A 16,160-nucleotide genomic window follows, 5' to 3' on the forward strand; every position below is an offset into this window, starting at 1 on the left:
CATCTCCCAGGGTAGCAAAGCAGAACACTATAAAGCCTACCCATGGGAGGTGGTGTGGGCTAGTCGTCACCATTCACTGGCACACAACACTCAATAAATGATTGTCCAGTCAGTATGTTTTCTTTGGAAAGGGAAAAGTACATTTATTACACAAACTACTAAATTATACACATTAATTTAAAAATATGTACATTGGGCAGATTGAAAATAGCATAGGTGACAGTGTATAATCACCTTTGACCCCATAAGGTTTAGACAAAGATATAAGGGAACTCTATTGGCTTGATCAATGGTTCAAGATCATTAAGCCACATGTTAAGACATAATTGTGTATGAAAATGCAATAATCAATAATATTAATGTATAAATGCACTTATTAAAATTAGTAATGCATATTAACCTCGATCAGTAATCACTGCCAACATTATTATATCAATAAATCATTTTGAAATTAACATAATATCTGTGCTTTTATATACTATCAAACCATGAAAATGCAATCATAAACACAGCCTCTAGAGGGCATTACTTTCTGATCACATACAACGCAACCATAGATTCAGCCCCTAGAGGATGCTTTACACCATGTGCTTTCCTCATACATCTTCCAGCAACATAAAAAGCAACCATAAACTAAGTTCCTGGGGGGTGCTACACTCCCAGCTGTAGAACAAAAGCTCCAGCCTTCAGAGTGTTTTTAAAAATTCAGTGAAATTCCAAAAGGGGTCATGGTTTTGTAGACCAAGAAAACACAGGGTCAGTACTTTTCCAAACTTCCAGGCGGGGAGCAGCTGCACTCCTGCACCCCTCTCCCTCATTTCCTTTATAATGTTGGTGGTGGCCCTGCTGTCCCGGAGCCACCTCAAGAGGAGGGAAATACAAGCAAATCAGCCACAATGGAGAAGGAATGTTGCTTTAGTAAGATCACAAGGGAGCTCTCTTGTTATTGCATTGTGACATACTTAAGCTAAGCATAGTAAGCTACACACAAAATTGCCAACATCAAATTATCACCATCATCATAACACATGAACTTTGATGCATCAAAGCTGCTGGGAAGAGGCCACTGGACAAGTGGTACGTAGGATAAACCCACACTAGGCTGAGGGCAGGAGGCTGGATGGTCGAAGGCAAAGTAGTCCCAATTGGAAAGTGCTCTTTGGACGGAATAAGTTGTCCTTTATGGGCAAACAGTACATATGCTGAATCTGTAAACACAGACATTACATTTCAATTCTGAAATTGCTGCATTGGCTCCCTGTGGACACAGGCATCAAATTCGAAGTACTGTGTACTGTCCCTCAGAATCAATGGGTGAAAGGGTCAAGATACCTTCAAATGAGGTTTCCCCCAATCGACAAACAGAAATATGACCTCATCAATGGCATATTCACATTATTTCATTATGTAAAGAACTTCCAAAAAAGTGAAATATGAAGGGGATTCGATTGGAGACCAGGGTCCCAGGCTGTGGAACACACTGGAGCAAAGAGTGGGGGCATGGTAAAATTGCATACATTTCAGAAAAGGCCAAAAACTGAACAGTATTGGACAACTTACAAGTGAAATCCACAGAGAAAGGGGTAACAACTGAAGAATATAGAACTGGAGCCCACTCCGTAATGATTGGTGTCTAGCCTCCGCATAATCAAACATGGATGATCTTGTTCACCTTCAGTGCTTAGAAGTAAGTGGTATGTAACGCACAGCACTATGCAAAAATCCTAAATCAATAAATACGGTTTGCTCCCGATGAGAGATACGCCTCGATTACAAGTTTATCATAGTGGTTCGCACAGAATGTCCCGGTTAATTGTGCATGTTGTTTCCACTCTGTGATTGCGAGTAGTGAACAGCACGCAATGATTGGCGCATGCATAAAATACCGATTGTCTGTTGCCCACATAAGCTAAATATTGCATGTGGAAAATACAAAGAGTGATCCTTACAGTATTTATCATATTGCATGTTGAAATAAAACCCAATTACACGTATGAGAGGCTTGTCAAAACTATTTGAAAGGTAACACATGAAAATAACCTTAGGCAGTAAATGATCCAAAAAGTGTAGCATTTGTTTTAAGAAAAAAAAAAGAAAGAAAATCAAAAGAAAAAAGTACATGCACTGCCACCACACAACCAGTACCTTCAAGGTGAAATTCCATTACATTCTGGGTTGTTCTAGCTAGATCTACTGACTGTACACATGAAGCTGTGGTGGTCCCACCAACACTTAAAGTTGTCTACCATAAGTGTTGCACAAAGGCCCATATTTTTACTTTTTGATGCAAATCAGCGTCAGGGCACTTTTGCGTCAAAAAGTTTACCTCTGGCTATCGCCATTCCAACGCGCCAGCCAGGTGCCTTATTTATGGAATGACGTTAGCCGGCGCTGCGGCCTGGTATGCGTCAAAATAATTGACGGTAACCGGGCAGTGGTGGCAAAGGGAAGACTGGGGGTTGAGCGCCAAAGAAAGGTACAAGTCAGATTAGAGTAAAAGATATTGTCTCTCACCTGACTAGCGCCATTTTTTGACGCACAACCCCCTGGGACTGGACTGGGACTAGGACTTCTGCCACTTTAAAAAAATATATATATATTTACCTGCACTCACCATGGATGGGTCCCCTCATCCATGGGTGTCCTCCAGGGGTGGGCTAGGGTGGCAGGGGGTGTCCCCGGGTGCAGGGAAGGGCACCTGTGGACTGCTTCCATGGTCTCCGACCAAGGAAATGAGCCCACAGGTTCTTTAATGCCTGCCCTGACCCAGGCGTTAAAAAACGGCACAAATCCGGCTGGGCGCCTTGTTTTAAAGCCTGCCTCCTCCTGTGCGTCATTTTGATGCAGAGGATAAATAAGGCGCACATGCCTTAGAGCCATTTTTTGCACGGGAACCCCTACCTTGGATGTCATTAGCGCAAGGTAGGTTTTCACGTACAAAAAATTACTCAAACTCCATAACTTTGGCGCTGGATGGGCCTAGCGCCAAAGAATAAATATGGAGTTAAGTTTGCGTCGAATTTTCGTTGAAATAAATGACGCAAATCCAGCGCAAACAGAGTATAATTATGGGGCCAAAGTAAGGCCCCTATTTATACTTTTTTTGCGCTGCATTTGCGCTGCTTCTTGACGCAAAAACAACGCAAAATTGTGGCCCATATTTATACTTTTTTAGCGCCGTAATTGCATCATTTTGTTGACTCAAAAGCGGCACAAACTTACAAAATACAATTACATTTTAAGTTTGCCCCACTTTTGCATTAAAAAATGATGCAAACACAGCGCTAAAAAAGTATAAATATGGGCCTAAATGCGCAAACCTTTGGTTAGTGCAAACCTATGTGTTCTGAACTGCTGTGCCAGGATTCCTGTGGCTACCCATAACGCCACGATCTTGCAGAGGAGCAACATTGGTCACACCATGCAGACACCTCACAATCAAGGTACATGGCTACTTGGCATCTGACAGCCCAGGTCTTTAGTAGTTACAACAGAATGCATTATGACTGTGGCAGTTCAGAGTAGCTACTTGTAAGAAGTACTATCAGCACATGCTTGACTGAAGTGGGAACTGGAAAGAAAGGGGTGTAGGTACTCCAAGGCTCATTTGACTGAAGTGAAACAGCTGAAGAAATAAGCGTAGCTACTCCATGGCTCATTTAAAAAGCTGCTGAAATGAAATACACGTATTTGACCTTTTTATGAGGCATGAAGTGAGCACACAGTGTGCTCCCGAGGTGCACAATGCATGCCAAGTCAAAGCTCACAGCAAAGCTGTCCCAGTCGTTAATCTTTGGGAGTCATTTACGGCCTGGACTACTGAAGGATGGTGCAAGTGCAACACAAAACGATGTGAATATAAAACTGAAGAACCTGGATAAACAATCTTTCCTAAAATGTGGTTATGTTTCCAAAACTTCCCTTGAGTCTAAGGTCTTCTCACTTTCTACCACATATGGCCTTTGCGGTTCTCACAACAGCTTCGCATTAGAGATGTAAAACATTTTATCCACCAACCCCCTGTCCATCCGCTCTGTTTTGAGTCAAGCAGAACCATTATCCCACATCGTCACTCCTCTGGCTCCGCCCACAGAAAATGTCCTCCGATACCTGGCAGAGTAGGGGCCGTCAGAGTAAGGGCTTCAGGCAGCCCACTTTGTTAAGTGCAGTCGGTCTAATGTCCTTTTTTGGGTCTTTGAGCACCAGGTTACTGAACTGAAAAGCAATTCCACATTTGTGGAGGACATCAGGGGGCATATTTATGAGCCCCTAGCGCCACCTTGTGCCATATTTGCGGAATGTATTTTGACGCAACAATGGCGTTAAGGTGGCATTTTACAAAGTGATGCAGGGCTTGCATTGCGCCACTTTGTAAACCCGTGCACCACATTATGCCAGTGCCAGGCATAATGTATGGAAAGGGGGCATTCCCCCGTTAGGGGGGCTAAAAAATGGTGCAAGGAAATCTATAAGATTTTCTTCGCCATTTTGTCTGCACTTTTACCGCCTGCACAGAGCAGCCATTAAAAGGGGGCTTCCATTATTTAGATTGGACCCCTATGTACTCTGCAGGAGTAGCGCCAACATTTTTGTGCTGCTCCGGCAGAGTGCATCAATTGCGTCACATAGAATTACGCTATTGCCCCCTATCCTGCGCCATGGTGCGCAGTATTTTAAATACGGCGCACACATGGTGGCAGTAGGGGGGCACTAAGGGGCGGTAAGGGTCGCAGGAAAAGAAGGTCTACACTTGGTGCAGCGCCACTTTCCATAAATCTGCCCCTAGATTTTTTATCTGGCTTTGGGAGTTTGTTTCTAAAAAATAAATACATTTGGGGCTTGGTTGCTTAAAAGATGCAGGCAGGCATTAAACTTCATAGAAGCTATCATGGTGGTCTGTTTGTGAGAGTGTGAGACATAATGTCATCTGCCCCCCAGACAAACAGACTAAAGACCGCTAAGAACTAAGGGTTTGATTTAGATCCTGGCGGAGGGGGTTACTCCATCATAAAAGTGACGGATATCCTGTCCGCCATATTACGATGCCATTATAGCCTGTGGGGATCTTAATACAGCTGACGGGATATCCATCATGTTTGTGACAGAGAATTCCATTCACCAGGATCTAAATCAGGCTTTACATTATCTAATGAATATTAATTAGGTGGGGTGCTGTTTCTGACATACTGTGATTGGCTACAAACACTGGAATGGTGACCCGCAAAGAACAGGAGACTATCTTCCCGGTGTGTGCCTTCAAATACTGGAAACTGATTTTTTAAGGAACCATGCTGTAAAAAGTTAAAACTCCTAGACCACTGCGAGCTTCCCTCAAGGTCGCCTGAAATGAAGCTGTAAACAAAGGACACTTATCTCTTTCAAATCTGTTATTACCTTCTTTGAGGAGTCAGTAACTTTACAATAGATTGTGAATATAATTGCCCTTGTAAACCATTGATACATAGCACTCTATACTTCAGTTAGGTGAGGATGCCTCTTTCATGCACCTTTCTACTCGAGATGTGGAATTGGTTGCTGAACCCATTTCTTGAGTTTGACATTATTTTCATGGTGCTTAGCAACACAAAGTGACACAAAATATTGCTTTGATTTACTTGCCATTAAAAAAGCCCATGATTTCTTTATCTTGTTGCAAGACTGCACAGCATCACATGAGGCTCACACAATCCCTAGTATATCTGGGGCCGCTTGAATATGGAATTCATAATGTCTATATATGCCACTGTATTCTTTCTGAGAACAATAAACCTAATTCTTTTTTTTGGGTGATGGTGTGTTCCGAAATTTAGAGCATATAAATATATTTCAAAAGCTGATCCAACACATGATGTGGCTCTAACATCAGCGGAGGCTCTTTCACTATGGTGGAGGAGCGTTGCCTCCGCTCCCTCCCGCAAGCAGCAACAGCTGCAAACCTTTGAAAATAAACCAATAATAAATTATGTTTTTATGATTTTATTTTTAAATGGGTGGGGCCATGGGGATGACAGGGACAGGGGGAGTGCTGTGCACTCCCCTCAGCGCGCATGTGTGTTTGGCCTGCCATCTCAGGCCAGCCAAACACACGTGCGCACTGAGCTCTCTCCAACCCGGCGCTGTGTTGCTGGGTTGGAGACAGTCTGCCTGGGAGCGCAAAGCCAGGGCATTCCGACCAATCCTAATGCTGCTTTCATGCTGCCAGCAGCATGAGAGCAGCTTTAGGATCGACCACAGGGCAGGCTCAGACCTGTTCCTTCAAGTGGAGGTACTAGAGCGGCACGGTTGCGGGGAGTCAGGTAAGTCTTTACAAAAAAATTACAAAATTATGTTTTCCTATGTTTTGTTGTCCCTTCCCCACCACGTTCCACACCGCCCCGCCACCCCGCCCTTTACCGTGCCGCTACTGGTTGGTTGTGGAAATAGGTGTTGTGTTTTAGTTGGTTGGCCTGTTTACGGTGGAAGCGTAAGGGTGACACCGTGGTTTCAACACATAAGACAAACTAATATGTTCTATATTCCAGTCTCTGTACTACTTAAGTAGCAATTTCAGATGACTATTATTTGAAACATTGTGGAACCAGTTGTTGGTTTCAAAATTTCATCTGACATAAACAGTGTGTTCTAAGTATCATTTACAATTACATTGCACATTCCTAGCTAATAATACGAAATCTACGCCCAACGAGACAGATACATTTAAGAACGATAATTAGGGCACAGTTATTAGATCAGAAACTATTCCTGTACACCATAGTCTGACTTACAACCTGTGTTCAAATTAAAACATATTGAGTTAAGGGTGGAAGATTAAAACCTGTGAAAATGAACAGTTAGAGTGCATACTAACATTAAGCACAAGTTCCCTTTAAAAAGGGTTTTTTGTATCCTGTTGTGTTCATTTTACAATTCATAACAATAGGACCGTCTGTCAGTACTCCTTCTTTGCGGATCACACCGCTGTGTGCATATATGGTTAAAAATTCCTTATATTTTACAACTGATTTTTTTCTCTTTGCACTTTCTTTTATTAAGAATTAGAGAGCTCATGTCATTCATGCGAGAATGACGAGAATGACGTATCTGTTGCTCCTGTATGAACCAATGTGTAATTGTATATTTTAAAAACTAATAAATATATGTTTTTCTCTTTTTACATGGAAAACAGGTATTCCTGAAAACCACTTAAACTTGAAACAAATCAAGCCAGAAGAGACATGGAGGCCATTTACGAAAACATCTTTGGAAATGGATCACTGAATCCTAACCTGAATCTGACTGACTACTTTTCTCCGGAATACATCACCACCTATCCGAATATACCGCTTGTCATCAGTTACTTTCTACTCTCTGTGTTTGGGCTTCTAGGCAATGCCTTGGTGATGTACATATTTTTGAGACATGCCAAGATCAGAACTGTCTCCAACATTTACATTTTCAATATGGCCATCGGTGATATCCTCCTTATGCTGGTCTTGCCTTTTCTTGCCACTCAAGAAGCCATGACTAAGTGGTCCTTTGGAATCCTCTGGTGTAAAATCATTCTGGCAGTTGAGTCTATTAATCCAATAGCCTGCATCTTCTTTGTAACAGTGATGAGCATTGATCGTTGTGTGGTCCTCTACCGTCCCCACCTAGCCAGTAGGTGGCGCAAACCAAAGGTGGCCGTTTTTCTCAGCATAGCAGTTTGGATAATCTCCATGTTGTCCTCAGTTCCAGTGATTTTATTTGGAACAATCCCAGAGTATTATAACTTCTGTCAAGTCATCTGGCCGGACAGAAATCATAATTATAATTATACTGCTTTTCTGTATTATCTAGGATTTTTCCAACCTGTGCTTTTGGTTGTTGTGTGCATGTTGATCACTGCAGTCAAAGCACAACCCCCTGTCACTCCACTTGTACCAAAACACAAAGGATCTGATAGGACAAGAATGGTTGTCGTGCTTTTTCTTGTCTATGTGGTGTTTTGGCTTCCACTGCACACTTTCAATTTGTTCTACACGATGTCCAATATTGACTTGGAATCTGTCATAGGATACCAGTTAATGGTACATGTTGGTACAGTTGTTGCTGTTATTCCCTATATTAAGAGCTGCATCTACCCAATAATTTATTGTGTTTTGTCAGGTGATTTCAGGCAATGTTTCTGCTGCAACAAAAGAGAACAGCAGCACTAAAGTTTTTGGTTATAAATTTGAGACCCAGTTACATGAAATCAATGACACACTCAGCAACTGAACAAGTGGCTAGGATACATCAATTGATTCGGGTGAACGTTGTAGGAAACTACACAATATTAAAACATTGGAATGTTGGGAGCTCCATTGAAGACAATGAAGTGGCTCATGGCTAATGATTGTTGGTATACTCCTTCTTCTTCAATATTCCAGTGTTTGCCTTTCGGTTTCTCTCTGTTCCATTTTGAACATGTTAGCCTTATTGGGTGTAATGGTCTAATATCCATAGCGATTCTGCCTCAGGATATACTGGTCTTTAAAGGTTCTCTGTTCTTGATAGGCCCTCGCCTACAGCTCCGGTCTACAACTTGGATTCAGGGCCTATGACTGCCAGTTTAGCCATCAGCAATGGGCTATAAGGATATAATTAAACACCAGCAGGGCAGGAAATTAAACACTCTGATTCATTAAGGCAAACTTATCCTTTCTTGTAAGTTTTCAATTGTTTGCTGTTAAGGTAATTTATGAGTAGTATCTTTGCGACTGCAGAGTCTCTGCACATTAAAATATCTTTTTATGTGCAGAGGAATCCTCAGTCATGAAGATATTACTTGTGAAATACCTTTGTAAATAGCAAACAATTGTGAACTTACACAAAGGTGTAAGTTTACCTTTGTAATTACTCATTAGAGTAAGACACTGACCACAGAGATGGAAGAATAGTTAAAGGGTCACAAATTGAAAGCTTACATTGTAGAACAGAGTTCTCCTATCATGCAACCCCATCAAGTCTGCTTCTTCACAGGGCCATTATTTGCTACTTACTTTATCACAATATTCAAATGAATGTGATGAATTTGAACTTTGCTACCGTGCAAACAATATTTGAGAAAGTGTGCAAACAATATTTGGGAAAATGCTACTGGCACACTTAGGGTGAGCAGTGGTCTGCTGAACTACCATGACTGATACCAAATGAAGGGCATGTGCAAAAAAGGACAAAAAGCAGGAGTCTATTAAACCACAAACAACTTTTCTTTCAGGTACCTCAGTTTTTGTCAATCCTAAGAAATCACAGTGACTCACTGAGTTGTAAGTGTTTGTATGTATTAATATGTCCCAACACGTCACTGCTCTGCTAATCTGGCATTATGTGACAATCACTACTTCATAACCAAGAAACCTGTAAACTCGAAAAATAGCCCAAAAATTAATAAATAGAAATCTATGTAAGTGGATTAAGTGGAGGCGGTGGACAAGGTGGTAGAGGTGGTTTAAGGTGGAGTTTGCCCCTAAAAGAGAAATTTCGATGAACACAATAAGAAATACTTGTAATGAATCTTGAGTTATAGGCATAAGGTAGTGTGTTTTTGTTAATGGTGTTCCCTGTTTTCACACTGATTCCTTTTCTTGTACATCATAATTTCTTATTGAGCATTGCATTTCGCAGAATTTTTGTTCTATTGCAAAATCATTCTACTTTCGAATACCTAAATGTTTCAGTTGGTATGCTGCCCATTTGCACTCCTGCTGATTCTCTGACTTTTAATACCATAATTGTCCTCTCTTTTTGTTTTCTCTGTTGAGGCTGTCTTCACAGGTACGAAATTTATGATCATGTTTGATATCCCAAAACATTCAAAATGTAAATTTCCAAACATTAACACACATTTGGAATGAAAGTGTATTTTCTGTCCTTAAACTACATGCACTCATCTGTGGAAGTGTGAACCAGGTTCACGGCAGGGGGCATCATTTTCATTGCTTGGCGACTGATATCTCTGCAGGAAGCCCACTTGGGTCTAAAACGATGTGGGTGTGAACCCTTGTTAACCTTGATGCAGATTTATTTTCAGATTTTGCATGTCCCTTTGGGGTGGGAGCGTGCACTCAGGACTATTTTAGTGTTGAGGGAGTGTTCCAATGTGGTGCTCCACCGTACCTCGTGGTCCGATGGGTAGAATTAGGGCGAGGATCTTGGTGTGTGCAATAGAAATACTGGGCTGCAATGCCAACCAGTAGTGGAACATGCATCACCACTGAGCAGAGGATAGTTTGGAAACGACTAGGTAGAGTGCAGTGAGGGTAGGAATCTGGGACATAGGACCTCACGTTGGAAAGAGGAGGCAACTCAGCAGCTTTACTGCATCACCACTAGATGGGTGCCAAATAACGAGGAAAGTCCAGAAAACTGCCTTTTATAGGTCTAACCTGCAACAGAGCATGTGCTGCATGCACTCTCATTGGTGAGCTATATTGGATACAACAGTGAGCCCACCTGTTGCTTACTATTTATGTCACTCCTATTTTCTACCTCCTAATTGGGCAGCGCATGAAGGCTTCACTTCCTCTTCTTTCCTCATGAGTGTGGGCCAAGTACAGATTGCTTTATGATGACTAGCGTCCTTCTGCTGCTTGCACTGTGACTGAGGAACTGTTTTTATTGCATATTATTATTGGGCTCTGCTGAGTTTGAATCCACTGCTCTGCTCATTGTGCTCTGGTCCAGTGGTTCCCAACCTTTTGACTTCTGTGGACTCCCCTTTATCAATACTGGAACCCAGGGACCCCCACTGAATCATTAATGGAATTCGGGGACCTCCCACTAAGTCATTACTAAAAGCTGGGGACCTAATCTGTTAATATTAATGAATGTTCTAAACAGTCGCGGACCCCCTGAGGAGGCTTCACGGACCCCAGGGGTCCTCGGACCACAGCTTGGGAACCGCTGCTCTGGTTAGCCCACTACAGCCTCTAGTCATTGAATTTCCCTTTCACACCCGAGTGCCTGCTTTTTACCTCTCACCATCTGCAACTTGTTTGTGTGTTTGTTCCAGGAGGCTCAATAAGAACATGCTGCAAAGCCTACAGTGTCCGTGGTCACAAACAAGTAGTGAAGGGTGGTCACATCCCTCCGTGATCCGTATTGCTGGTAACTTCTACTTTAAGATTCCACGCAGTGCTTCCCCAGCATCTGAGCTCCCTTTCACCTTCAGCTGCCCACAATATCTGTTTCATTACCGTCTTAACTGGAGTAGATGGGCCTCCACATTGGTAAACATAACCAAATGAATGTAAGAGAAAGGCTCTTAGATTTACCCCACAATTATTATTATGCATTAAAGAAAAGCAATGCATGCAGCATGGAGAAAAATGCCACACCAGTGTCTCTGACTAACACACAGCAGAATACTTCTGAGGCAGAAATTATACTATACCTCCACTGAGCTTTGTTTAAGTAAGGGTTATGAGAGCTGAAACTCATAGCTACCTTGGTAAATGTAGGTGTCAATAACATTTATGTTTGCAACCTGCAAGGGCGTGCGTGCTGTTTACACAGTGGGGCAAAGTATGATGAATTACTTTAAAAAGTAAATTTGTTGTCTATTTTGCAGTTGATATTTGCATTTTTTACGTTTCTCTCCTGTACTTTAAAACATGTGAAAAATTTGAGTAAGCACTATTTGCAGTCACCTTTAATGTGATGCCAGAGCTAAACAAACATTGGTAAAGTGGACAGGGCTCACCTGTGCAGGATCTACTGGCTTCATCAAGGTGTTTAGCCATGTTATACAGCAGTGAAAAAAAGTGCTGTGACATGGCCAGTGGTGACCATGCATTTTTTTTTTACTTTTAGTCATGCTGATGAGATGTAGAAGGGGCTAAAAAAACCTTGGCAAACCAATAGATGTTGCATAGGTGTGACATATTGACTTTGCCAATGCTTGTTTTTAAAGGATGCACAGAGGCCCTTTTCCACATTTTAAATAAGCAAAGTAGATGACCAGGTGAAGGGGCTTTCATGGACATGTGTTTTATAATGTAACTAATAGTATTGTGACAGTATTGTCGTCAAAGCGAAGGGTATGGGCATTTCTGTTACTTGTTCTTGCAAATTCATTTGTTACATTCAAAGCACTTTTGAGTTTGATTTCTGTAGTTTACGATGGTTAATATTCTTTTAACAATGAAAATGTTACATGTTTGGAAAACAACTTTGTAAACTTTTGTTACCATGTTCTTTCACTCTTACAGAAGGGTTCTCTTTGAATTGAGGTGTACAATAGTTAAAAACTTTGTGGAAGGATGTGTGTTCAGGTTACATGATTTAGCAAAATGTTAGAATGAATTATTTTCCACCACCTTTGAGATGTATAGTAGCCTCGCAGTGAAGTTAAATGGGGGATAATATTGTTACTACACTTTTATTCAGCTCCAGAGAGTTACAAATGTACACAGAAACCACTCAATATTCCTTTGTGATATTCCAAACTAGTGGTGGGCAGAATTCATGTAATTTGATTCTGCAGAATCATGCAGAATCACATTAAAACTCAGCTAGATTCAGAGGAATTCTGCAATGAGCCAGACTGGGTATATGGCAATATTTTCTTACTGCACAATGCACCCTCACATCCAAAAATGGATGCAAGCATGCATTTTGCCTAAGAAAATAGCACAGACAAATACCACTCAGCACCCATAGAAATAAGGGTAGACGGAACTCATGGAGTTTCGCTCTGTGGAATTCCACAGAATTACAAGAAAACTCTGTGAGATTCTGTGGAGTTCCACGAACAGGCGGAAATCAGCACATCACTGCAGGCACTGACTTTTAGGCCCATATTTATACTTTTTTAGAGCCGTATTTGCGTCTTTGGTTTACGCAAAAGCAGCCTAAACTTACAAAATACAATTGTTTGCCCTGATTTTGTATCAAAAAACGACACAAATGCGGCGCTAAAAAAGTATAAATATGGGCCTTAGTGTCGAGAACTCGTTCTGTGCTGAAAAACCAGCGAGAACAGCACCACACTTGGCAGCAGAGGGTGCTAATGCTCGAGTGCATTTTGCAACTGCTCGAGCAGATTTTCTAATTGAATGGCATCTTCCTCAAAGCGAATGGTCGCAAACTCACTGGGTGCTCCCTAGTACCGGAAAATCACACTAGGAGATGCCTATTCACGCTCACCAACAGAGCTACACATGAGAAAAAAACTCTGCCACATGGTGGTTGGAGGAATTTGGCCAGAACTCCGCATTACAGGCATAACACAAGAGTGGCTAACATTCTTCCAACGCTGCCGGCACAGCAAAATATATCACCCACTCCTACTTGGAAACCACTACACCACTCAGCGCCCTTGTATGCTTTACAGTGATTAAAAGTTGTATTCACTGCAGAGTATGACAATCAATATGCAAGTGTGATAACAGATCTCAAACACCTTCAGACACCATTATTACAACAATATTAAGTGCCAGTCATAAATAAATGCAATTAACATATCTAACAACTGGTGTAGATAGAAAGGTATCCATTCTCCACACTAATACTATTAATTAATATCTGTGTAATGAAGTTACCATGAGGATAAATACCTGATTATAAATTTATTGCAGACATACACAAAACCATGCGGGCATGCATGCCCTTGTACAGCCAACTGATTATTTTTTATACAAATCGGCAACCCTCAAAGAGTTATTTGAAGCTTAATGTATGTGTGCATGATGCCATTTCTAAATAAAGTGTTTCTTAAATCCAAAAAAAGACATCAGAATGTGTTGGTTTTGGACTTTTGAATCCGCCAATATGTTTTTTCAAACTTACTTTTGTACCTATATATGAGTTTCTCTGATAATATAGAGCAGGGCGAATCTGTTTTATCATAGTGTTTAAATCATGTCACTTTACAATGCATGTTAAGATAGTAACTATATATGTATGAATGCACAGTAATGTTAACATTTTTAAATAAAAATATATTTAAATTCAAATTCATTTTGTTTATTGATACCGTTTCCCCTATCCTCGTTAGAGTTAAACAATAATGTGCTATTTCTCTAATTGTTTGTGTGGCAATCAGAGCACTGGTGATCTCTAAGGACCCAGCACTTCACGTTATATAGGGCAGCGTGTGGTGAGTGCATTGTCTGTCTTCAGCCTGAAGTGCCGGTTCTACAAAGCAGTGCGTGGTGAGCGCTTTGCCCGTCTCCAGCCTGAAGTGCACTGTATTCAAACCAGCGTATGTGTTGCCAAGGCCTCAAGCACTTTGCAGAGGAAAGTGCGGTACCCGGGACCGGTGCGCCCCCCCTTCACGGCTCACGCTGCACAGGCTGCGCGCGACGGGCCGCCTTCAGGAGAAAAGCCTTGCTGCCTAGTCAATTTGAGGCTCAGACGACATCAGCGCTGCTTCTGCTTTGTCTGCCACGGGTGACCACCCGTCCGTAAATTTCACGGACTGCCCGTAATTTCGCCCTGCCATCCGTTGTCCGTGATGGAAGGTTTAACATCATTTTAGCCTTTCACCAAAAGGACAAAGGAGGGCACTGCGAAATTAAGGGCAGATTATTTTCCCCAGCTGGAGTGGAAGGCAGGAAGTCCCCTGTGCTGTGAGGGAGGGAGGGGCAGACAGAACAGAAACAGGCCTTCTTGACAGGGTGTCTCCTTCGACTAAAGAAATGCACATGTGTGCAACTGGTAAAGCTGCAAGTGTGAAGGGGCTTGAAAGCCTGCATCCACATTAACAAAAAAAGGTGTTGCTTGAAGCTTTCTGATGGCAAAGATATTTTCTTTTAGAGAGGTACTGCAATGGTGTTCCAAGGTGATCTGTGGAGTGTGTGGTTTTAATGGAGTGTTATAAAATGTTAGTACTGGGTATACACTGTATATTATTCAAATCTGTGTTTGAGAAGCACTTTTTTATTTAACCAAGATGTATTTGCACATTTTGTAGAAGCCTATATATGATGTCATTGTATTTACATAGCGCTTACTATCCCTGACTAGGCATCAAATGCATGTTTAAAATAAGGACTTACACATTCACAGTTCTTTCAGGGGCCTCAATACTTCATAGTACTAACAAACATTGGCAAAGCCAATGGGTCTAGTCTACTCAAGAGTTATTGGCTTTGCCAATGTGTTTTAGCCTTGTTATACACCACAGTGGCTGCTGTTCATGGCTAAAACTTAGTGGCATAGTGGTGTGGAGTGGAGTAGAGCAGCATAGGAGCAGTGGCGTAGAGCCCAGTGGTGCAGGGTACAGTGCAGTTGTTTAGAGTGCATTGGCATAGAGTGCAGTGGTTTAGAGAGCAGTGGGCATGGAGTGGCGTGGGACAGAGTAGAGTGGCATAGAGTGCAGTGGAGTAGAGTGGCATGCAATAGAGTGGCAGAGAATGCAGAAGTGTAGAGTGGTACATTGGCATAGAGTGTAGAGTAGACTTGTGTAGCAGAGAGTGCAGTGGCGTAGTGTAGAGTGGTGCAGTGCAGAGTAGAGTATAGTGCTGTAGAGTGCAGTTGCGTAGAGTGGGGTGATGCAGAGTAGAGTGGTATATAGAGTGCAGTGGCTAGAATAGAGTAGTACATAGTAGATTGGTGTACAGTACAGTGGCGGACAGTGCAATGTTGCAGAGTAGAGTGTCAGTTCAGTGATGTAGAGTGGAGCAGAGTGGCACAGAGAGCAGTGGCATAGAGTACAGTGGTGCAGAGTAGAGGGCAGTGGCGTACAGTACAGTTGTTTAGAGTGAATTGGTGCAGAGTGCAGTGGCATAGAGTGCATGGGGTAGAGTAGCATAGAGTGCAGTGGAGTAGAGTAGCATACAATAGAGTGGCAGAGTCATAGAGTGCAGAGTCATAGAGTGCAGAGTAGACTCATGTGAGATAAATGTAGAGTCATAGACATGCACTCTAGTGCTGTGAGACTACAGGCAAGTTGTGGGTACCTCACATCCTGACATTAGGTGTGAGACTGTCGCCCACACCTTCTGCCCTGCCTCTTTCATTTGTTTTTAGGTTGAAAGTCAATGGGCGGTTAAGGTAAGCCAGATGTTTTTGTTTAATTTGTTTAAACTAGCATAAGGTTAATTACCTTAATGTTTCCCAAGCTGTTTGCTAGGGGTTTTAAAATGTTCAGAAACATAGTAAATAAATTGCTGTTACTTTCTCTTCAAGAAAGATTGGGTAGATTTGGGTAGGGG

At 42.0% G+C, this 16,160-nt stretch overlaps 1 protein-coding gene across 1 annotated transcript in view; it reads left to right on the top strand.

Annotated features, from left to right (window-relative positions):
- The window catches only part of LOC138261144 (somatostatin receptor type 5-like), a 49,767-nt gene extending 35,809 nt beyond the window's left edge, over positions 1-13,958 (top strand). The window contains exon 2 of the mRNA XM_069209824.1: positions 7,166-13,958. Coding sequence (XP_069065925.1) covers positions 7,215-8,177 — 963 coding nt within the window. The 5' untranslated portion in view covers positions 7,166-7,214 and the 3' untranslated portion in view covers positions 8,178-13,958. The remainder of the gene's footprint in view (positions 1-7,165) is intronic.
- The last annotated feature ends 2,202 nt before the right edge of the window (positions 13,959-16,160 follow it).

The sequence above is a fragment of the Pleurodeles waltl genome, chromosome 10 (genome assembly GCF_031143425.1).
Source record: "Pleurodeles waltl isolate 20211129_DDA chromosome 10, aPleWal1.hap1.20221129, whole genome shotgun sequence".
NCBI lineage: Eukaryota > Metazoa > Chordata > Amphibia > Caudata > Salamandridae > Pleurodeles > Pleurodeles waltl.